Here is a 23,639-nt window from a genome sequence, read left to right on the forward strand (position 1 = left end):
GGGCTGCGGGCTTAGACCTCCTGGCTTCCCCCCAGAGGCCTGGGTGAGTCAGGAGAGCTCGGCAGCTCTGCTGTGGGCCGCCCTGGCCGGGATTCACAGACACTTGGCTTCTTGGCTCCCACTGAGGGCCTGTCTGTCGGTGAGGCTGTTGTATTCCTGGTTGGTTCGTGGCCTTCCTCCCTCCTCCTCTGCCTCCGTGGTTACAGTGCCTCAGGCGCCGTGGTGTGGACCCGTGGTGGTTACCCAGTCATCCTACTGACATGGGCTGAGGTTTGGTAACAGTGTATCCTGTGCCTCCCGCTGGGTGAATTGGTTTTACTTCCACGGCCTCCTTCCCTTCTCAGGGCAACTCTAGGACGGAGCTATGTCGTTTCGGGAAAACGGTGTCTTATCTTGGGAGACCCTGTGAGTGTCTTTCTGGGAAGGAGGAGCCTAAGGCCCAGGTGTGGACATGGAAGCTGATTTTAGAGACACATATTTGCAAAGGTGCTTTTTTTTTTTTTAGATTTTGCTTCCTACCAGCAGGCATCAGGCAGTTTTCTGGGGCCCAGATGGAGGCTGCTGGGTTTCAGGGGGGAAGCCAGACAGACGCTGAGGCAGGCGCTGCCGCTCAGAGGGCCATTCATCAAGATCGGGAGGCCGCCGAGGGCCGGGAAGACTACGTCAGAGCCGGGAGCAGAACCGTGTGTCTATTCCTGGATGCTGAAACCACTGTGTTCAGCAGGCAGGGCTGTGTCCCTGCTGCGTCAGGCCCTGGGTAGGGCCCTGGGGACACAGAAGTGGATGCGCCGTAGACTGCCCTTGAAGTTCACAGCACAGTAGGGAACTTCAGGCAGAGGGTCTCTGAGGGGGTGGGTGCCACTTCCCCATCCGTGATCTTAGGTGGGTCCCAATGTCCCCTTCTCTGAAACGGGGGGTGGGGCGTGGACAGTAACAGCATCAATTTCAAAGGCGCAGAGCTCAGAGCGGGAGCTGCCCCCATTACTCTGTCTCTCTGGCCTGGTAGAGTGTTCTATGCTGTAGGGAAGCAGGGGCGCCCACCTGCTTCCGATCTCCTTGGCCTTTCCTCCCAGAGCTGGTCGTAGAGCTCCATAAACTTGGAGCATGTCTGTTGAAAGAATGAATGTGACATTGGCCTTGGAGGATTCAGATGGGTGGAGACTTGGGAAGGAGGGTAGGTGTCGTGGGCGGGCAGAGGTGCAGAGAGGAGGGCAGGCCAGAGGCGCGGGCAGGGAGTGAGGGGGACGGGCTTCTGGGGGGAGGGCTGGGCAGTGCGTTGAGGCTGGCTTTTGAGCCCGGGTAAGAAGGGCCCACTCTGTGCTGGTGGGGAGGCAAGAAATGTGGGCCCTGGCCCCCCGTCCCCACGGAGCTTACAGCCTGGATGGGAGATGAGGATTCCACAGGTGGTATGAGCACTTGATAATTGGGACTTTGTGAGCAGATATAAATATTGAATTTAAGTCAGTTAATTTTTTTTTTTTTTTTTTTGCCCAATTTTCTAATCTTTGGAAGAGAGATGACACAGAGCTTCCTTCCATCTGGGGCATGTGTGGGACACGCTGGGTTTCAGAGTCAGGCCTGGTTTCAGGTCCTGGACTCAGTGCTTCTAACCAGGGCAGCCTTGAGCCCCGACATCTGATTTCACTGGAACCCTGCCTTCCCATCTGTAAAGCGAGAGTCCTTCATCGGTGAGACCTGAGGGTCAAGTGCGATGGTCGGCACAGAGCTGGGCCAGGACAGAGCGCCCGCTCACTGTTAGTCATTTCCTTCTTGGAAGAAGGGCGGCAGAATTGGTGTGTGTGTGTGTGGAGGGGGGGGCGGGCTATAAATTACTTTTGTTTTCTTTTCTAAACCCCTCAAATTTTTTCTTTGATTAGCATTTTATTTTACTTCTCATGAAGACTATAACTTCTGAGGAACAGACCTGACGGGGCCATTTGCTCAGCTGGGTCTTTCCTCCTGCAGATTGGCCCTGTGCCTGCGGAACCAAGTTTGGGACTCGTGAGCGAGCCCCGCGCCTTGGTAGACACATGCCACGTGCCGCTTTGAAGCTGTGACACGTCCAGTCCACAAGGAACGTGAAGGGAAGAAGGGAGACACTTGGACCCTGGTTCTGTTGCAAAGCTTTTTTGCTCCATAAATGTGAGCCTCAGGCTGTCCATCCTGTCCAGCCCTCCAGCCCAGGGCCTTGCATAAAATCCAGCCAGGGCGCAAACCCCCAGCCCGCTGTTTCCTGGGCGTGTGTTCTCGGGCCAGCTGTGTGCAGGGAACTCCCCCACCTCCTGCAAACCTAAAATACACAAGAAATGGAAGAGTGCATTTGCTGCAGTTCCTGGAGATCTGGTTTCCCAGCACTGGCTTGGCCCCCAGGAAGTGCTGGCCAAGAGAGCTGGGTGCAAGAAGGGAAGACATTGGCTCTGCCATCTTGAAAAGACAGACTCACCCTCCATGGAGTCCGAGTGGTGTCCGGTTTACTGAGAGGGGCCGGAGAGAAAAGGAATGTTTGCATGCATTTCCTGGAGTCCGGAAGCTGAGGCTTGAAACCCTCGTTTGCTTAGGAAGAAACAAATGCAAAATGGCACCACACCTCTGCTCAGGGAAGATCTGCTGGGTGTGAGGCAGCCTTGGAGATTGTCAGTCCCTCGTCTGCATGGAGCCTCTCACCAGGAAATGCACTTGCCCTGCCCTTAGTCTGAAATAGATGCGTCAAATCATTGCGCTCTAGCTGGCATTCTACTTGGGCTGCTCTAGCCTCTACTTAGCGTGGACCATGTCACCAACCCACTGCTTTGCCAGAAAGCTGTCCTGCGTGATCTTCATTCGGTTCCTCACTATTCTCTGGGCACCTACCTGGGACCAGGCTCTGGGGAAGGTCCAAGCACAAAGTTGACTCAATTTGGTTCTTGCTTCTAAGGATTGAGTGTTCAGAGGAGGTGGACTCTTGGTGGGGGGCAGGGACTTCTGTCTGCATTCCGTCTCTGTGTCCAGCAGAGTGAAGGCTCAGTGAGTCCTTGTTGAATGAACAATGATTGGGTGAAATGAATGAGTGATTGGGTGGGAACGAATCAGAAGGTGATGCCAGCCTAGGTGACCAGGGTGGCCAGGTCAGTGGGGAGCACGGGAGCCGTGGGTGCCCTGATGCTGATTACAGAAGCCCCTGGGGGAGGCTGGTGAGCTGAGGAGGAGAATATTCCCATGGCGCCCAGACCCTCTGGCAGAGGGAGGCACAGGGGCGAGCATTCGGAGAGCTGAATGGGGGGTGGCATATGGGTAGAGTGGGCTTGGGCTGGACCCCGAGCTGGGGGACCACCTGAAGCCATTTAGGCAGAGGAGTGACATGAAAGGGCACCCTAGAAGGCCACTTGGAAGACGGTGGGGGCCAGCGGGGCCTGGGGGGCAGACGAGGTGGTACTTCAGAGCCCAGCTTCCGCTGTTAATTCTCCAGGGTGTTGCCCCGCATGGGTGCTTCTGTGACTGGCGCCCAAACACGTTCCCTGTGGAAACATCCCAGGTGATGTTTCTTTGTTATTTATTGATGTGCACTTTTCAAAATAAACCACTTTGTGTTAGCCCCCTTAAATGACTTAAAGGCCCTGCAAGCGACTGGGTTTTAAGAGTTGGGCTTTTCCGATTTTGCCATTAACTTGAAGGAGGCAAAGAAGTTTTTTGTGTCATTTCCTCGTATCATCCCAAGTGCATGTCGGCAAGAACCCAGACCCTCGTTCCAGTCCTGCTCCATTACCTACTGGCTGTGTGCGCTGAGGGCAGTGTGTTAATAGGGGAGATGGAAGGGAAGATAAAGGACACACGCCCAGTGTGATTTAGTCCTCCACCCCCACCCCCGTTAGCATTGGTGGCATCTGACCTGAGGGTAACAGTGCCCAATGTTGTCTTCATCGATTAAACTTTCTAATTAAAGCTGGCTCCAGGGAACAGGGTACCTAGTAATCGAAGCTCATTCCCTTCATGATTATTGGACTTTCATGTGCGCAGGGGGCACCCAGGTCAGAGGAGTGAGCTGTGTGACCTTGCTCAAGTCACTCAACCTCTCTGAGCCTCAGTTCCTAGTTTCTTAGCTTGTGAACTGGGGACCATAGTGATTTCCATCTCATTGGGTATTGGGACAGGTATGAGAACTCCAAAGCTAAGAATTGAACTGGAGCTTTCCAATTCCTGGTTTGGCATCCTCAACCTAATTGATCTGAATTTGTGTTTTTGAGATAATATCTTATGTATCTTCTTAGGCTGCTATTTAGGGCGATGCTTAAAAATCAATAATGAACAACAGTTAGTGCACATACTTCTTTGGTGAGTTTTTAAATGTTAAGATATGCCAAATTTGAGAATGTGTTTGGCGTGGCTCACTGGCTTCCCTACGTGAACTGTAGGGTTGTATCTGGAAGGAAGCACAGCCTGGGATAGGCTGTGTCCTTCAGGTGGGGTGAAGTAGGAGAAGGCACTGGAGAAACTTCACTTCTGCTGACTGTTAATACCAGATGTCCTTGACCCTGGCACCTGCATGTTGGAGTCACCTTGAATCACCATGTCTGTTTTGGAAAAATACCAATGTCTGTGTCCCCCCCACCCCCCTGGCCCCCCACCCGATCAGTGTTGTCTGGACTATATCTGAGTGTTTTCCTAGTTTTGTTTTTTCATTGTCGATATAGAAATACAACTAATCTGTGTATTCTAATCTTGTATCCTGCCACCTTGCTGAATTCACCTATCAGTTCTAATAGTTTTGGGCTTTTTTTTTTTTTTTTTTTTGGTTTTTGTTGATTCCTTAGAGTTTTCTATACACAAGATCCTGTGAGCTGCAAATAGAGATAGTTTTACTTTTTCCTTTTCAATCCGGATACCCTTTATTATTTTTTTTTCGTGCCTAAGTTTTCTGGATGAATTTGCAGTACAAGTTGAATAGAAGTAGCGAGAGTAGACATCCTTGCCTAGTTCCCACTCTTAGAGGGGAAGCTTTCAGGCTTCACTGCTGAGTATGATGTTGGCCGTGGGTGTTCTGTGCATGCCCTTGACTGGGTTGAAGAAGTTCCTTCTGTTCCTAGTTTGTTGACTGTTTTCGTCATGACAGGGTGATAGGTTTCATCATATGCCTTTCACATCCACTGAGATGATCATGATGAGGTTTTTGTCCTTTATCCTGTTTTTTTAATTTAAAAAATCTTTATTTTTTAAATAGAGAGAGAGGGAGACATGGAATCCGAAGCGGCTCAGGCCCCGAGCCATCAGCACAGAGCCTGACGTGGGGCTTGAACTCACGTGGAACCTGAAATCACAAACTGCAAGATCATGACCTGAGCCAAAGTCGGATGCTCAACTGACTGAGCCCCCCAGGTGTCCCTGTCCTCAACCGACTGAGCCCCCGACTAAGATAAACTAAGTCCTTTATCTTAGTTAATATGGTGTATCCTGGGATCAATCCCTCTGGTCACAGCGTATGGCTCTTTTTATATGTTGCTGGATTTGGTTGTTAGGCAACCAAATTTTGTATTTTGTTGGGTTGTGGCTTATAGATGCATCACCCCAATCTCTGCGTCCATCTTCACATGGCATTCTCCTCTTCTCCCTGTCTCCAGACTCTTCCTTTTTTTTTTTTTTTTTTTTTTTTTTTTTTTTTTTTTTNGGCGCCCCAAGACTCTTCCTTTTTCTAAGCACACCAGTCATTTTTTATTAGGGACACCCTAATGACCTCATGTTAACCTGTGTTGGTAAAGTCCTTATCTCCAAATAAGGCCACGTTCTGAGATATTGAGGTTAAGACTTCAATATATGAATTTTTTCTGGGGTGGGGTGGGAAGGAATTTAACTCATAATACAGATCAGGAACATTTTTCAGTATCATTGAAATGTTCTTCTGACACTGATTTTCAAATGTTTTTTTTTAGCTGGGGTAGAACCCATTTTTTTAAAGTTTATTTATTTTGAGAGAGAGAGCATGCATGTGAGCAGGGGAGGAGCAGAGAGAGAGGGAGAGAGAGGGAATCCCAAGCAGACTCCACACTAGCAGCACAGAGCCCATTGAGGCGGGGTGGGGGGGAAAGGGGGACTCAAATCCCATGAGCCAGGAGATCATGACCTGAGTGGAAACCAAGAGACAGACGCTTAATCGACTGAGCCACCCAGGCACCCCTGGGGTGAAACCCTTTTAATAAAATCTTATCTTGAAGCCCATGTGGAATATGTGGAATCCCCAAAAGTAAGCTAAAGTTGGGGGGCTGTGGTGCCCTGGCCTCAGATACGTCTAGAGGCGAGTAGAGCTGTTGTTGTGTGTGTGCGTGTGTGTGTTCCTCGATATTGGTAATTATTAGCATTAATGAAATGGTTAATAGTTATTATTAATCAGTTATCCCGATATTACCAGAGGGATGGAGAATATAAGTGATTTTTAATCTCGTCTTCATCTGTCTTCTCCAAATTTTCAACAGTGAACACATAATACTTATTAATTAATCATTATACTCATTAATATTAATAGTATCAACAATGAAATGATTAATGAATGAGTTAATGGAACTCACACTCTATTCACAACAACCCAGCCTCCCGAGGTGTAGGTATTAGTATTTTCTTCACTTCTCCGGGTGAAGAAACAAGCTCAGAGGGGACAAGTGACCTGCCCAGGGACAGAGCTCATGAGGGGTAGGGGCTTGCTTCTGGCCCAGTCTGATACTGAGCTGGCCCTTAAGAACACCCCACTGCACTGCTGTTCTGAGGTTCTAGAACGTGACGTTCCATCAGGGGAACACAGGTGTGGCAGTGAGCATGAACAAAGTATTTGGCTTTCTGCTGTTTAAAGTTCTGTTTAAACTTTAAACAATTTAAAGTTGTCCTTTGGGTCCCTCTTTAATTTTCACGCAGGTTTCTGGGGCACCCCAGGCTCCATCTGCGTTCATCTGTGGGGCTATTTCACACAGAGGGGTGTAACACAGGGAGGCGGGAGTGGTTGGAAGGTGGGGGGGCTGGCTCTTGGCTGAGCCTCAGGCTTGACCCCAGAGTTGCTGTGTGGGGAGCCGGGGGGTCAGAAGCCGTTGTGCCGGGGCTGGCTCCAGCCTCAGATGTCAGCAGGGTGATGGCCATACCCCAGAAGCACCAGGGCACCCCCGTTTTCCAGGCTCACACCAACAAATGGGCACCCTGCAGCACCACCTCGGTCCCGGTCGATCCTGGGGTCAAATCTTGTGTGCATGAATGAATGAATAAATGAATGAACTGAATGAATGGTGTATCTAGGGTTATCTGTAGAACCCAGCTCTGAGTCTAGGAAATGTAGTTTCTGGCTTTATAGCCTCCGCAGTGCAGGATGGCACATTTGGTCCCCCTTTGGGCTCATTTTCTCAGAGAGAGGAAGGGGGAGGAGGGGAGAAGATGAGCAGGGGAAGTGCAGAGGGGGGAACAGAGGATCTGAAGCTGGCTCTGTGCTGACAGCCACGAGCCTGACGCAGGGCTTGAACTCACGAATCAGGAGCTTGGGAGCTCATGAACCGAGCCAAAGTCAGACGCTTACCCGACTGAGCCGCCCAGGCACCCCTTGAATCCTCAAGCTACTCATAGTTCCCAGATCCCCAGGGCCCCTCCGGGACTGGTGGCATGTACTGTGTCCAAGCCGGAAGCGCAGCCTAGATCTGATCTGGCCCCTGTGAGGGCGACACGCCTTCTCTCAGCCTCCTCCGTTCAGCTGACCTGGGTGAGCCCCGGCCAGGAGGCGCCGACACCCCAGGGCCTGGCAAGCATGTGCCCAGTGACGTGGAGGCTGCACGCGGCTGAGCCAGGGGACAAGGCAGCAGGCAGCTCCTTAGCCTGAAAACACGGGGCGAAGAGACATGTCCCGTCCCAGGGGACACCTGGACGGGGCCACCCAGTGAGAATCTGAATCCTGGAGCAGAAGAGGACTGGACCAGGCAGCCTGTGGAGGCCAGGTGGGGTCTCAGCTCCTCACATCATTGCCTGGAGCCTCAGTCTCCTCACCTGTAAAATGGGGTAGTCGATCAAATTCCACGTTAAACTCCCTGATGGAAGAGGAGCTGCTGCCAGGCGCTGTGGTGTGATCTCCGTGTGCCCCCCTCGACAGCTTTCTGGGCAGTCAGGACCCACTGGCACGGGGCTTACTGTCGGCTGGCCAGAGTGGAGGGGGAGGGGACCTTAGTGGTTGGTCTTTCCCCGGGTCGGCTCTTCCTTGGAAATCTAAATTCTTTCCCTTCGCTTGGCTCTCGACTAGTACTAATCACCATCAAAAGTAAGAAAAGCAGGAACGAAAAGGATAACTTAGGGGTAATTGTGCAGCGGGTGATGACAGGGCTGTTTCTGGCTGTGTGAGCGTGGGCAGTGGCTTGGCCTCTCTGTGCCTCTGTCATTTCCGGTACAAGGTATGGAAAACGAGACCTCCCTGTCGGGAGCTCAAGAGGTCGAGAGGGTTAAAGGGATGGCCCTTGCCGGCACTTAGCACACAGGTCCCTGAGGGGGTCCCCTCGTTCCTGCTCCCGGAGGAAGATAGGCCCCTGGGATGCAGAAATAGGACTTCTGCTGTTCATTCGCTGTGAAATCTTCCCCGCATCCACCGCTTCTTGCCGTTTCTCAGTTCCCATGGCACTTGAAGACCTGGTGGGCGGGGGAGGGCCACGATCTGGGTCACGATCTCTGTCCCTGGGCCACTGCAGGTGTCCGCGCGCGTGAAGGAGGGCATTGTGGGTTTTCCGCGTGCATGTGAACGTCCACGTCACAGGCACGTGCCCCACTGCCTTTACTTGGGGACAGGTGTCCAGCCAGGCTTTCAGAAGGTGGCGGAACATGGAGTTCTTGGGGACAAGGAGTGCCTGGTCTGGAGAGTGGAGACGTGTGTCAACACAGCATGGTCAGGGCTCTGAGGAAGGGAAGCTTGGGGACCAGGGCGTTCACGGGACGCCCCCACCGGCCTGAGGGTGGGAAGTCGTATCAGCACCAGCTGTCCAAGGAGGTAATGCCCAAGCTGAATTTTGAAGAAGACGGACAGGTGGGGGCCCCTGGGGGGCCCAGTCGGTTAAGCCTCTGACTCTTGGTTTCAACTCAGGTCATGATCTCACGGTTTGTGAGTTCAAGCCCCGAGTCAGGTTCTGTGCTGACAGCACAGATCCTGCTTGGGATTCTCTCTCCCTCGCTCTCTGTTCCTCCCCCGTGGGCGCTGTCTCTGTGTCTCCCAGAATAAATAAACTTAAAAAAAGAAAAGCTGGACAGGTGGGAAAGGGGGAAGGGCGTTCCAGGGAGAGAGGATCAGCTAGGTTTGGCGAGGTGTACTGGAGCCCGGAAAGGTCAGTTCTGGTCCCACGTGCTCTGGCGCGGGTCCCCTGGGGTCTTCTCTGGGGGTGGATTTCAGTGGTCCTGCGCTCCTGTCTGGTCACGCCGTCATCTCAACCCGTGGCTTCGAAGGTCTCTGCCCCCAGAGAGAGAAAAGGAGTCGCTCGGGCTCTTCTGTTCCCCGACCCGTATTGACACAAGTCACTGCCGCTCACACACACCGGCCAGGGCTGGTGACGGGACCTCCAGCCCCTCTAAGGGAATCTGGGAAGTGGAGGGAAGCAGGTGGGGGTTTGCTGGCACACAGGGAACCCACTTCCAGAGGGGCCCGGCCCAGGCGGACGTGGCATCGATGCAGGATTACAGTCCCCGGACTTCCGTCGCTGCCAGAAGCTCGATGAAACACCGACTCCCTCCCCTCCATTCCACCACTGGGCACTAATATCACGGCTGGAAAAGAGACCCGCGGAAGGGACAGAGCTCGGGGGTAGAGGGAGTCTGGTTATAGCATGCGGAGAAGGATTAAGTTCTTTGGTGGTTGTTACATTTTTTTTTTTAAGGTTTTTTTTATTTATTTCTAGAGAGAGAGAGAGCGTGAGCAGGGGAGGGTCAGAGAGAGAGGGAGACACAGACTCTGAAACAGGCTCCAGGCTCCGAGCTGGCAGTCAGCACAGAGCCCGACGTGGGGCTCGAACCCACAAACCGCGAGATCATGACCTAAGCGAAAGTCGGATGCTTAACCGACTAAGCCACCCAGGCGCCCCTATGGTTGTTACATTTTTAAGGAATTGGGTTTAACCTTGGCCCTGTCTCCTTCTTGCCCTCCCTCCCTTGCTACTGCCATGTCAGAGTATAGATACTAGGGAGTGGGGATTGTAGGCTTTTTCACGTGGGAATGAGCCCTTGACATTTAGGAGTCTTCTAAGCCTTTCAAAGAAGTTGCACCCAGATTTACCTTCTCGTTGCTTCAGGAGATGCTCGCGGTGGATGGGGAGCGGGGCCGAGTCCAGCTTACGAATCGCAGACAATTTCTGCTCAGCTAACTTCCCCCTTCTTATTGGCAAGGGCTTGGTCTTTCTTGTGATTTTAATTTCGACTCATCATGGTGGTTTTTTGTGTTCTTTCGGGCCCCATCATTTCCTAATGTGCTTCTGGAGTATCGTTTGTATAACGCAATTTTTATCTTACTGAATTTATTACGAAGATCTTTCTTTAATTCACAAGGGGTGGGGTTTGCGCTTTTGGGTGTAGGTTAGAGATTGTTGGTGTCGGGAGACCAGTGGTGGCTGGGGTTCCTCTGAGCTTTGGTTCCTTTAGTTGACCAGGAATGTGTAGAAGACAGCTGGCTTCGTGGGCAGCCTGGGGGGTCCTGAAGTTTGGTGCTGTCTTGTAGACCACACGTGGCTGTGTGTCGTTTTCCCACCTACTCTGACAGGGACTTTAATTGGTGGAGTTAGACCACTGATGTTTGAAGACTTTTTTTTTAATGTTTATTTATTTTTGGGAGACAGAGAGAGGCAGAGACAGAGCACCAGCAGGGAAGGGGCAGAGAGAGAGAGAGAGAGAGTGACAGAGACACAGAATCTGAAGCAGCTCCAGGCTCTGAGCTGTCAGCACAGAGCCGCATGCAGGGCTCGAACTCATGAACTGTGAGATCATGACCTGAGCTGAGGTTGGACACTCAACCGACTGAGCCGCCCAGGCACCCCTAATTTAAAATTTTTTAGATCTATCTTCTTTCCTTCCTTCATTCCTTCCTCCCTCTCTCCCATCCCCCCTTCCTCCCTTCCCTTCCCAGTCTGTATTTCTGACCTACATCATTTTTCTTCTCTCAGGAGAACTTCTTATAACTCTTTTTGTGCAAGGAAGATCTCCTGGTGACAAATCTTTTCAAATTTTGTTTGTCAGAGAAAGTCCTTACTTCTCCTTCACTTCTAATTTTTTTAATGTTTATTTTTGAGGAAGAGAGAGAGACAGTGTAAGCGAGTGAGGGTCAGAGAGGGTCAGGGAGCCTGATGTGGGGCTTGAACTCACCGACTGTGGGATCATGACCTGAGCTGAAGTTGGATGCTCAACTGACTGAGTCACCCAGGTGCCCCACTTCTCCTTCACTTTTAAAAGATGATAAAGAAGATGTGGTTTATACATACAATGGAATACTCCTTGGCAATGAGAAAGAATGAAATCATGGCATTTGCAGCAACGAGGATGGAACTTGAGAGAATTATGCTGAGTGCAATAAGTCAGGCAGAGAAAGACAGATAACATTTGTTTTCACTTATATGTGGATCTTGAGAAGCTTAACAGAAGACCCTGGGGGAGAGGAAGGGGGAAAAGAGTTACAGAGAGGGAGGGAGGCAAGCCACAAGAGACCCTTAAAGACTGGGAACAAACTGAGGGCTGATGGGGGTGGGGGAGAGAGGAAAGTGGGTGATGGTCATGTAAGGGGGCACTTTTTGGGAAGAGCACTGGGTGTTGTATGTAAGCCAATTAAATTGTATAAATAAATACAAAAAATAAAAGATTTCACAAGGTACAGAATTTTAGGTTGGTGGGAATTTTCTCTCAACACTCAGTCCCATTCCACTCTCTTCTTGTGTGGTTTCTGAAGAGAAGTCTGATGTAATTCTTACCTTGGCCCCTCTAAGGTAAGGTGCCCCCCACCTTGGCTTTCTTTCAAGATTTTGTATTGATCTTTGATTTTCCTCAGTTTGAGTAGGATATGCCTATGAACAGGAGGTGTTGGCTTTTTGGTGTTTATCCTGTTTGGTATTCTGTGAGCTTCATGGATCTTTGGTTTGGCGTCCAACATCAATTTTTGGAAAGTCTCAAACATTACTGGTGCAAATATTTCTTCTCTTCCTTTCTCTCTTCTCTTTCTGATACTCCCAGGATGCATCTGTTAGACCTTTTGTAATTATCCCACAGTTCTCAGATACTCTGTTCTGTTTCAGTTGTATTTTTTCCTTTCTGCTTGGTTTGGAGTAGTTTTATGGAACTTTCTTCAGACTCACTCGTTCTTTGCCCAGCTGGGTCCAGCCGGCTAATGATCTCCTCAGAGGTGTTCTTCATTTCTATTATAGTCCCCCCCACCCGTTTTAAATCTTCAGCACTTCTTTTCGCTCCTTTCTCAGAATTTCCGTGTCTGCTTACATCAGCCATCTCTTCTTGTGTATTGTCTATTTTTTTTCCATTGGAGCCCTTAGCGTATTAATCATAGTGATTTTACAGTCCTGGTCTGATAATTCCAGTGTCACTTCCGTAGCTCAGCCTGGGTCTGATGCTTGCTCTGTCTCTTCAGGGTGGGGTTTTGAGTGTCTTGTAATTTTGTTGTTGTTGTTGAAAGCTGGGTGGGAAGTATCTGGTAAAAGGAACCTGAACTGATGTATTTCCATGGAGGTTTCTACCCTGGTAGGGCTGTTATTCTTGGTACCCATCTGTCTGCCTCTCCAAATTTTGCCGTGTGATCTCAGCTGTCAGACGGGTATAAGAAGAGTTACTGATTTTCAGTTCAGATTTTTCCTCGTGCAGATGAGAGTGATGACTTCCAAGCTCCTTACATGCCAGACCAGAAACTGGAAGTTGGACTCAATCCTTTCTGTGTTCTCCCTCCCTCCTTCCTTCCCTCCACCCCTCCCTCCCCTGTTCTTTCATCCCCCCCTTCCTCCCTCCTGTGTGTGCCCCCACCTCCTTCGCATTGGGCAGGACTTGGCCCAAGTGACCACAGGTCAGGTGTCTGCAGTGTTGTCCTGACTGGAGGGAGGTTTCTCCGTTTTTTTTTTTTTTTTAGTTGGGCATCATGAGTTCAGACTCGAGCTCTGTGCATTGTTGGCTGTGAGGTCTGGTGTTTAGAGAGGCCTCCCTTCCCTAACTTGGCTGCACTTTACTTCTTGGGGACACATCAAGATGGCCATGCTAGGGCCAGGTGACAGAGGTCATCCAGTGATTCCTGGGCCCCCCTGCCCCTGTTGAAGGCCGAGTCCTCATGGTGTCAAGCCATTGCTGTCTCAGCTGGGCCCCTCTACCCAGCCAGGAGCTTCAGAGATGACCATGCTTACCCTGTGGCTGGGGTGACGGTGACAAGTGGCAGTGGCAGGTGATGCCACTGGAGATGGAGGGGTGTCTGACTAGAGATGGAGGAGCGTGGCCCATGGAGGAGTCTCACTGTGCCCCTCCTTTGGCTGTATTTAGGATACAGAGGTGGTTTCCTCCTGATCTATGTGTACAGACACTGAAAGGAGCAGAGGGACAGAGGTCTGCGAGGAGGGGGATTTGGGCAGGAGGGGCCATGAGCATCGTAGGGGCAGGGCAGGGTGTGGCTTGCCCAGTACGGTGGCATCATACCACCATGCATGGCGCATGTGGGTAGGAGGCGGGCACGGGGCGCATGCAGCCAGCTGGGCTCTGCTCGCAGTTCTGTTTACCCAAGAGCAAGACCCGAGGTCCTTGATACTCAATGTCTTGTCTTTGTGCTGCGGCCATATTCAAACACTGGGGGTTTGCAACTAGCATGGGGCGGGGTGAGCGAGCCCTGGAGCCACGCCTACTGTCTCTGCCCACGCATATGCCAGTCCTTATGTGGCTGTACTTGGCTTCTTTGTGGAATGCGGTTGTTTTTACCAAGGACGCAGGAAACCTTTGCTCCTTGAGGGACCTCTTGTGTCCTGCCTTTGTGATCGAAAAGACCCCCCATGGGGAGGGGTGTGGGGATGGGTGATGCTTTCACACCCAGTGGACATCCAAGGAGGGACTCCTGATGTTCGGGGCACCTGCTCCGGCCAGGCACTTTGCAGGGTGCTGGAGACTCAGTAAATCAGGCAGTTGAGGAGGAGCTGAGAACCCACAGGGCCAAGGCCAGCAAGCAAGTAGCCGAGGCCCTCGGGGGAGCCCTCAGGGGGCCTTGGCCGCAGGCACCCACTGCAAGGTCCCTACTGGGCCTCTCCGGAGACAGGGGCCTCCCGAAGCTTGAGTCGTTGTCGTTATTATCACTGGTGCTCTTTTGTTAATTTTCTGCACTGGGGTGGGATTGGGCTGACTTCTGCTTCAGAAAGTGTCCTCAGTTGGGGACGGGGAGGTAGGTGACTGGGAGGAGAGGGGCAGGGAGACTAAGGGTTTGAGGTTCATGGGGCTGAGAGTCTGCAATGGCTGCCTGAGCCCCAACTTGGCGGGAGCATGAAGCCCTATGGGTGGGGGGTGGGGAGGGTACTGGGGGTCTTGAGCCTCATTGGCCCCTGGGGTAGGACGGTCCTAGGCAGGGGGCCAGCTGGTCCAGCTGCTGTGGTGAATGACAACATCAGCTGGACAGTAGGGACGGTGGAGCCAAGGGCACCTTAGTGAGCTGGGGGGGGGTGCNAGCATCAGGTGAGCTCCACTGACCACCTGGTAAGGTGGGGGGATCTGTGGGGTCTTCTCTCCCCTCTGGGTGCCAGTCCCTCTGGGACCCCAGGCAGGCCTCTGATCTTCCTGGGCCTCAGTTTCCCCATCTATAAATGCTGACCCCATAGTCCTGGAGAAGGTCAGGCAAAGACGCCTAGAGTCACCCAGTGCAAGGTGGGCTGCAAGGACCCTCGACCCTGCCTGTGGGGTCAACAGGGACTTGGAGGAGGCGTGGCCCAAGGTGAGTCCTGAGAACGGTCAGGAGGCGGCCTGAGGTGGCCCTGTGGGGCAGGTGGCTGTTCTGTCGTCATTTCCAGGACCCGCCAGCTTCTGGGGTGTGTGATGGAACCCGGGCCACAGGTGCGCTTGGGCCTTCTCTGAGCTCGGCGGTGCTCGGCAGCCCCGCCCCCACGCGGTGCCGTGTGCACGGCCCGTTCCCACTGCATGATGGGAAACGCTGGCTGAAAACACATCCCAGGCGGGGCCACGCCCAGGTCGGTGGCCGACCCGGGGTGAGTGACTCAACCTCTAATGTTCCTCATTCTGGGTTCTCTCTACAGCTCTTTACCCCAGAACCAGAATAAGTGTTAGGAAAACCTAACTCACTTGATGTTATTTGTTACATTTTATGGAAGTTTTTTCTTTTTTTAACCTCCGTGGACTACTTTGCACCAATACAGAGTCCAGACAGCAAGAGCCTTATTAATTTGTTGTAAGTAGAGAATGAGATTAATATCTAGGCCTCTTGGGTTTTTTCTTTTAAGTATTGAAGGAATTATTATTCCCCCTCCCCCCCTTTTTTTGGTGGGGATGTGGTGGAAAATCTTTGCTCTCTTTTCACTCCCTGTCTGTGTTTACCTTTTGCAAAACACTGTCATCCAGTTCCTTGCTTTCCTTTTCTGCTCTGGGCCCAGAGAACATACAGCTGAGCTTGTTAGCCTTGTATGTAAAGCATGAGATAATGGGCTCTGAGCGAGAGACTGGAGATTTGCTTACTGTGTGATGCTCGCTGGCCTTGGGTGGATGTTTGCTGAGCCTCTGTGGGGTTCTTCTAATCCTGGGCCGTGCCATCTGCTCAGTTGGCCATCAGGAACTTGGCATGGGAGAGCCCCTGGCATAGAGTGGACACCCAGCTCCCTTCAAGAGGAGAATGACCTGCTCTTGCCTCCATGGGTGAGGCCCTCATGGAGGCCAGCAGCTGCGGGGCTGGTGGTAAGAATGCCAGTGACTCTTCCGTGACCTTGGGCCAGACCAGCCATGGGTGTGTTCCGGCAAAGGAGGCCAGCTGCCTGGGGCCCACTGACAGCCCCAAGTTTGATTAGCCCATAGCTTTGGGTGCCATCTCCTCCTGTGGCCCCTCATCACATTACTGAGGCCCTGGCCCGGCAAATGTTGAGTCAAGATTCTGCCCTCGAGGGCCTGATGGACGAGTAAATACACAGGGCAGCCCTTAGCCAGCCTGGGAGCTCAGAGGAGGTGCCTGACCATAGGGTCATCAGGGGAGGCTTCCTGGAGGGGGCAAAATGGGAGGTAGCCGTGAAAGGGGCGGGAGGGTGGCTTTCTCCATCAGGGAACTAAACGCACCACGGCCTGCCGGGGAGTGTGGGGAGGGGCGGGAGGCAGGGCCCGGACAATGGTGCGAGTCAGACCTTGCGTGCCCCCTGCACCCCTTCATGGGCAGGGCTTTCTTCAGGGTCAGCCTGCACCTTTGATGGCCGTGAAGCGGGAGAGTCCCAGCCCTGTGACTGCAGATGCCCGTCTCCGTTTTCTCATCCGTGAAGTGGGGAACGAGTGCTGAGGCTCTACTGACATGATGGCGTGAACGCACCTTTCCACGGGGAACGGTGGCTGGGGCGCCTCCCTGCTGGGTGTCCAGTCTGTGTCGCCCTTTGGCCCTTCTGCTCTTGGGGCCCCGAAAGCCTGGCTGGGAGACTAGGAGGCCTTGGGGTCCAGCTGGCCGGGGGAGGGGCTGATACAAGTTCGAGTCTGGGACTGGCCCCATTCTCACGGTCCCCCAGGTGCTCCTGTTGTGCTCCCCATCCCCCCCCCCGTCTGGGGCTTCCCTTCAAGCCCCCCCCTTGTCGCCCACCTGGGGTGCTGTCCCTGGGCTCCGCTGAGGAGGCCCATTTCACAGGCCATTTCACTGCCTGCATCCAGGGTGCTGTGCTGCCTTGGGCAGGTACTTGACCTCCCTGAGGCCCAGAGGCCTCATCTGCTACCCTGTCCTTCCTGGAAGTGACCCTGGGAGGGGCTGCTGGGGAGGGCAGTGGGCCTTCAGGAGATACTAGGGCCGCTGAGCTGTGACACGGTGACACCAGCTGGGCCACACCCTGACGTGGTGGCTTCCGCTGTGCCTAATCTTAGCACCTGTTATCTTGACCTTCATAGCAGTTACTGGGAAGCTGGCATCACGCCTCCTCTTAAATTCATATTAGTTTTGTTTGGTGACTGTCTTCATTGGGCTGAGCGCCAGCCGAGCATGGAGGTGGACATGAGCAATCCCCACACATCCCTGCGAGGTTTGGTGCCGTGCGCCCCATTCAACAGATGAGAAAACTGAGTCTGAGAAAAGTTCAGCGACTTCACCAGGACCATCCAGCCAGGAGAGCGTGAGCCGAGGGGACACACTTACTCGGGGTGGCAAGGCCATCCTACTGAACAGTCAGCTGTGTCCTGGGGAGTGTGGCTCAGGTCCTCTCTTCTGGGGGGGTGTTTCTCTTCTAGGTAGCTCTTGGGGACGCGGGCGGAGCTGGAGCTGCATCCAAAAAGCAGGTGTCGCTGCACTGTTCTGGGGACAGGGCCCATTTGCTTTTCCTTTGGCTTCTGTCTTGTCTCTTTCCCAGCTAGATCCACCAGATGGTTTTCTGAAACTTGCTTGCTTTCCTTTAAAAAAAAGTGGCATCATTTCCCCCCCTGTAAAGCAGTAATAGAAATAGAAAATTCGATTTATCTGGAAGAGTATAAAGAAGAAGGTAAATATCAGCTGTCACTCAGGCCATCACTGCTAACGTTTGGGACGCCTGGCTGTCTGGTTCTTGCTGCTCTGTCCCCAGGGTACCGGGGCCTGGAGCCCAGCAGGTGCTCAAAAAATACTTGTGACCAAGTGGAAAAACTGAATCAGTCTATATAGTTCTGAAAACCGAGATCACAAATTGTACGTGTTCTTTGTCTTTTCACTCACCTTTCTCACTGTGGATTGGTGTCACAACTTTGGTGTCATTTACTTAACCATCCCTTTGGCCGAGGCTTGGGTTGTTGGGAAGAACAGCTTGGCTGACACAGAGGCCATATCTCTGATTGGTCCTTACAGCGTGTTGCTAGAGGTGGTGTCGTTGGGTCACAGGATGGAGGAAGAGTCCCATACACGGGAGAAGAGTCTTCCCTCTGGGTGATGGGTCTGAAGGGTGCTCCCTGTGTACTCAGGGGCGGGGTGGCTTCTGAGAGCTTCTGTGCTGGTAAAGGCAGGCGGGTCAGGGCAGCGAGGAATGAGTTCTGGACTATGCTCTAATAAGTCACATGAGAGCAAGTGCATTCATACTTCTCTGGAGACCGAATGTACCTTTCTAGAATCCAGCAGTGGGGATGCTGATCGCCCCTGAATAATCCTTCATGGCATGTTGAGAAAATCGCTCCCTTCTGCTCCAAGAGGGGCTGTGACCGGCCTCCAGCTCTGCCTTCCTCAACGGCTACGTTTGCCCAGACACCCCAGTGCTCCCAGGCCTATCAAGTCATGCTCAAGTTCAGCTCACAAACACTGAGCATCTATCTACTGCTTGCTAGAAGGTCTGGCATCCGTGAGACCCCATCACAGCTCCCTGGCTGCCTGCCTGCTTCCCACTACCGCNGGTGGCCGGTTACCATCTTCCTCTTGCCCTGTTAGGAGCTGCCCTCTGTCGACTCCCTCCTTCTTCTGGAACGCCTTCTTCTCTTAGCCGTCCTGGGCCCCCTCGTTCTGCTGCTATCTCCAGGCTTCTCGTTTATGGTCTTTTCCTTGCTGATGTCATCTGTTCGGCTCCCCCTCTGAAGGCTGGCATTCCTGCATGGTGGGATGGTCTCTTCTCGCTGTGCATTCTCTCCCAGGGCGATCTAATCCCGTTGCCGCCACTAACTAGCTCTGTGGCTTAGAAGTAGCTTGCTAAACCTCTCTGTGCCTCGATCTTTTCTCATCTCTCAGATGGCCCTAATATCTGCACCTACCTCTCCAGGCACCACAAGCACCATACGCTCGCCAGCTGCTATCACAGGGCTTGGCACATTATAGGGCTTTGCTCATTCACTCATTCATTCACTGATTCAGTCATTCAACACATGCTTCTGGAGTGCCTCCCGCATGCTGAGCTCCGATTCCAGACACAGGGGATATAGTGAGGAACAAAGCAGACCTAGACCCTGCTTGCTTGGAACTCTCATCATGGCATAGGAGAAACAGACAAGAAATAAGTAACCACGTGTTTTGTCACATGGAAAGAAACAGTAAGGCAGAGCAAGGGGTCCAGGGGGAGCAGACACGTGCTGTCAGAGGCAGTGCTGTTTTAGGGTCAGGCTAGCACGGAGCCCGGGCTGGGGGGCTGGGTTCAGACTCACCACATCCAGCCCAGCCGTGGACCTTGACCAGGTTCATGCTGTTTCCTCGTCTTGGCCGTGTGACTGTTGCTCACGCTCAGCCTCTTTGTGCCTCCGTTTCCTCATCTGTGACACTGGGCAATGTCGTCTACCTCGTAGGGCAGTGTGATTAGTGACAGGTGGCAGCTGGAGCACCCAGAACACAGAGGTATTTGCTGTCAGTCCAGACCTTGTCTTTACGGGTTCAGCTTCGCCACCCTGTGGGCTGGGAGGGCAGCCCTACCAAACTCCAGGGCTTTCCCTGGAGGAATATGGGTGCTGGAGGGACTGTTAGCTCATCGAGGCGCCTCCGCGAACCAGGCGACCAGCCAGGCCTGGCCAGGCGGCATCTCCACGGGACACTGAGCTAGCAGCGCGGGTGACCAGGGCTTTGCTCCTCTGGGGACAGTGTGGGGGCACCACTGATCTTCATAACAGCCCAATTTTCAGGGTGCGGTCCTCAGATCCTGCTCCAGAGTCAGCTGGGAATGTGGATGGAACATTCCTTGGTCCCTCTGCACACCTCGTGCCCTGACCTCTGGGCTCCTCAGGGACCTGCTTTTTGAAACAAGCACCGGGGTAACTGAGGCTACTGAGTGTGTGGCCCGCCGTCTATGGGTTGCTCCGGTCATGGGGTCTCTCACTATGGACACTAGTACACCCACACTGCTCAAGCTGTGGTGCCTGGGAGCATCACCTGGGGGCTTGTGAGAAATGCAGATGGGATCCTCAGGGAGAGGGCCCGGGGCCCTCCGCCTTAACAAGCTCCGGGGTGGCCGGTCTGAGAAGCGCTGGGTCAGTGCTGTGAACGGCAGCACCTCCTGGGGGTGAGTGGATGCCTGGCCCAGCACAGGTTGCCATTTGAGCCCAGGCAAGGACGCCAGCCTCTCTCTCTCTTCGCTAACCCCGTCTCCCTCTTCCCCAGGGTCCCAAGTGATGGTGGTTTACACGGAGGCCGAGCTGAGCCCTGCACAACTGGTTAGCACCGCGGAGCCGGTGGCGGCGCCTGCTGGCTGGTGGGTGTGAACCGCGGGATCTCAGCGTCTCGACCCAAGAGGAAGCATGTCTAAGAAGGGCCGGAGCAAGGGCGAGAGGCCCGAGATGGAGACTGATGCCGTGCAAATGGCTAACGAGGAGCTGCGAGCCAAGTTGACTAGCATTCAGATCGAGTTCCAGCAGGAGAAGAGCAAGGTGGGAGGGGTGTGAGGCTCCCGGCTCCACGAGGGGGCGCTCGAGTTCCCTGGGGGACAGTACTCCCCTCCGCTCTTAGTGGACGGTGTGTTCCCAGGCTGGGGCTGGGGGTGGGCACTGGATCTCTGAACCTCAGCTTGTCCCTTGTTGAAATGGGTATAACACCAGCAGTGGGACCACCTGGAGTCCACCCCTGGCCCCATCACGTCTCGCTGTGACCTGGGACCAGCTCTGTACCTCTCCGTGCGGCAGTTTCCCTCACCTGCAAGGTGGGGTCATGGCGGTACGACCCCAGGGGCCTGTGCTCGGGTCAGGAGGCGAGGGTACTAAAGAGCCTGCAGCTGCGTCTGGCTCTGTGACCGGGCAGTGGAGCTCTGCGGGGCGGGAATGAGCTTTGGGGCTGGTCAGCACGGTGCCCGGTGGGGTGCCCGGCCCCCCGCTGTAGGCGTCCAGTTCAAGTGCGGCTGTGACGGGCAGCCTGCCACAGTGGAGGACGGCGGGCTTTCTCACCACACAGACCTGGCTTTAAACTTCAGCTTGGCCCCTGAGTGGCCTCCCAACCTCGGACAGGTGACGTAAAGTCTCCGGGAAGAAACTTTTCTTTCTCATCTGTAACACGGAGTCATAATAAACGGCCAGTTCAGTGTCCCAAAGGTCCGATGTCCCGGATACAATGAAAAGCCCGTCGGTGTTCTCACTTCGGTGGTTTGAGGGCAGAGCAGGCTGGGGCTCTGTGGTGTCCCTGGGGGAAGAGAAGGGGGGATGGGAGCTTGCTCTCGGGTGTCCTGAATGGCCGAGGGTCTGGGCTGTTCTGGGCGGGGTAGGGGAGGTTATGCCCAAGTCTGAAGGTGACGTGGCGTCCAGCTTGCCCACAGCACCTGGAGCCCTGGGAGGGGAAGGCTGGGGTACTGCTGCGGGTGTCCTGTCTTATTGAGAGCTGGGACCAGCAGCAGCGGGGGGTGGGGCTGGTTGGGGGTCTGGCCCCCAGGTGGGGCGTGGAGCTGGGGCCTGGGCCCTGTCTCAGCCCCCGGCTCAGGACAGCAACATGGAGAGCAAAGGCAGAGTCTAGGGCCTAGGGCATGAAGGCTGGGCTCCTGGAACCTGGGGACAGATGTGCCCCCTCCCGTCCCCATACCCGCAGGACTCCAGGCCTGCGGCTGTCACCCTCTACCAGCATGGCTGCCAAGCTGCCAGCCTGTCCATGCTTTGTGCAGCTCGGGAGGGATTCACCTGCAGGGACCCCTTGGGGCTGGCACGTCCCACCCAGGTGTGGCAACAGCAGCTGTGGTTGCCGGGAAGCCGCACGGCCAAGGTCATTCTGCCAGGGCTCCATCCCACGTCCGCCACCCAACTCGCCTTGAGGTCTGGGGGCAAGCCATGTAATCGCCCATGCCTCAGTTTCCCCATTTCTTAAAAGGGGTCCTGTGATGTGCCTGCCTCCCTGGGTTGTTGGAAGACTGAATGAGATAGTCACACACACGTGCTGCCTGTCACACGCAGTCACACAGCAGTTGGCCAACATTTATTATATGTCTGCTGTTCAGATCACACCAGCTGCCTCAGAGGGCCTCCTGACCGTGGCAGTGACCTGCGAGGTCAGGGGTAGCTTTCTCCAGTTTCTAGGTCAGAGAGGAGAGGTGGCTTCCCAGGTGCGGTAGCTTGCGGGGGCCACCGTAACAAAGCACCCCAGACTGGGTGGCTTAAAGACACCAAAAAACTTATTCCGGAGGTTGCAAGTCCCGGATCAAGGTGTGGGCAGGTTAGTTTCTCCGGAGGCCTCACCCCTCGGCTTGTAGACGGCTGGCCATCTTCTCCACATGTCCTCACAGGGCTGTCCCTGTGTGTCTGTGTTCTGATCTCTTAAAGACACCGCTCATAAAAGGCCAGGGCCCACCTACATTTAACTTCATTACATCTTCGAAGGTTTGATCTCCAAATGTAGTCACATTCTGAGGTCCTGGGGGTTGGGACCTCCCCATGGGAATTTTGGGGACACACCTCAGCCCATAACACAGCAGGTGCACACAGGTGCAGGTGGTGACACTGGGCTGGGAGCCAGGCCTGCAGGAACCCTGCTTCCCTGTCACCTGGCCGCCTCCCTGCTGGGCACGCCCCCTGCTGGGAACCCCGGCTGCCTGAGCCCTGCCACCCACATGGCCCCGGGGGAGGGCTTTCCCTGTGTCTCTGCGGGGGAACTCCTGTCCTTGGAGAATTCAGCAAGCTGCTTCTCTGCTGCCAGGAGAAACCCAGGTAGAAGCTTTACAATCGCATTTAAACGATACTTCTATGTAATCTCATAAAACTGCTGTCGGTACCACAGCTGAAGTATTGTCGTTTCCCCAGAGGATCGCCGTTGAGCCCCGGAGGATGAGGGAATGTGGTAAAGGTACCTGCCGCTTCATTCGTTCGCTGATGAAGCCCCCTGTACCGTCGCCCCGTGTCGTGCGGGCAGTGTTAGAGGTCACCGCACAGGGGCAGGAGGGCCCGTGGAGGCTCGCGGAGGCCATCTGGAGCCGGCTCTTAAGGCTTTTGCTGGTGCTTCCTCAGTCCCTTGAGCACCCCGATCACCAGTCAGGGGGTGCCAAGACCCACGGGGCTTGGGGAGCAGACTGGAGGCAGCTGGGGGTGGAGTGCTGGCCGTGCTTTAGACCCGCTCAGCTCTGTGGAGTAAGGAGCGGGTGCTTTGTTCTGCCATGCTCGGGTCGTGGCACCTTGGGCTCGGCCCTGGGCTCCTCTGTGGGGACTTCTCCCTCAACCCCATCTTCCGTCAGCATCCCTGCCCTAAACACCTGTCTCGGCAGGCCTGACCTCTCCCAGGCTGCCCTGTACACACCTCTGCTCCGCTCCACACCCCTTCCTCCTTTTTCACCTGTGAGCAGACTTCCCTTTATCCACTCAGGGCTTTTGGGGTTCCTCTTCCCAAGCCCTCCTGGACAGCTGCTGACATCCCTGTCTCACCGTGTGCAGTCAGGGGTCCCCAGAGAAGCATGGAATCAATAGGAAATGTGTGTGTGGGGGTGGCGAGTGGGAGGGAGACAGACTTTTTTAAGGAGTTGGCTCACGTGATTGTGGAGGCTGACAGATCTGAACTTTGCAGAGCAGGCAGCTAGAGATTTCAGCAAGAGTGGATGTTGGTAGTCTTGAGTCTGAGGCAGTCTGGAGGCTGAATTCCTCGCTCATCAAGGAGC

General features: G+C 54.0%; 1 protein-coding gene across 2 annotated transcripts in view; it reads left to right on the top strand.

The window, feature by feature from the left end:
* The window catches only part of JAKMIP1 (janus kinase and microtubule interacting protein 1), a 99,708-nt gene that overhangs the window by 8,231 nt on the left and 67,838 nt on the right, over window positions 1–23,639 (top strand). For both annotated transcript variants that reach the window (XM_077750405.1, XM_077750406.1), the window contains exon 3: window positions 20,186–20,451. In XM_077750405.1, the coding sequence (XP_077606531.1) occupies window positions 20,323–20,451 (129 nt within the window). In that variant the 5' untranslated portion in view covers window positions 20,186–20,322. The remainder of the gene's footprint in view (window positions 1–20,185; window positions 20,452–23,639) is intronic.

Source organism: Crocuta crocuta, unplaced genomic scaffold (assembly GCF_008692635.1).
Source record: "Crocuta crocuta isolate KB4526 unplaced genomic scaffold, BGI_CrCroc_1.0 scaffold179, whole genome shotgun sequence".
NCBI lineage: Eukaryota > Metazoa > Chordata > Mammalia > Carnivora > Hyaenidae > Crocuta > Crocuta crocuta.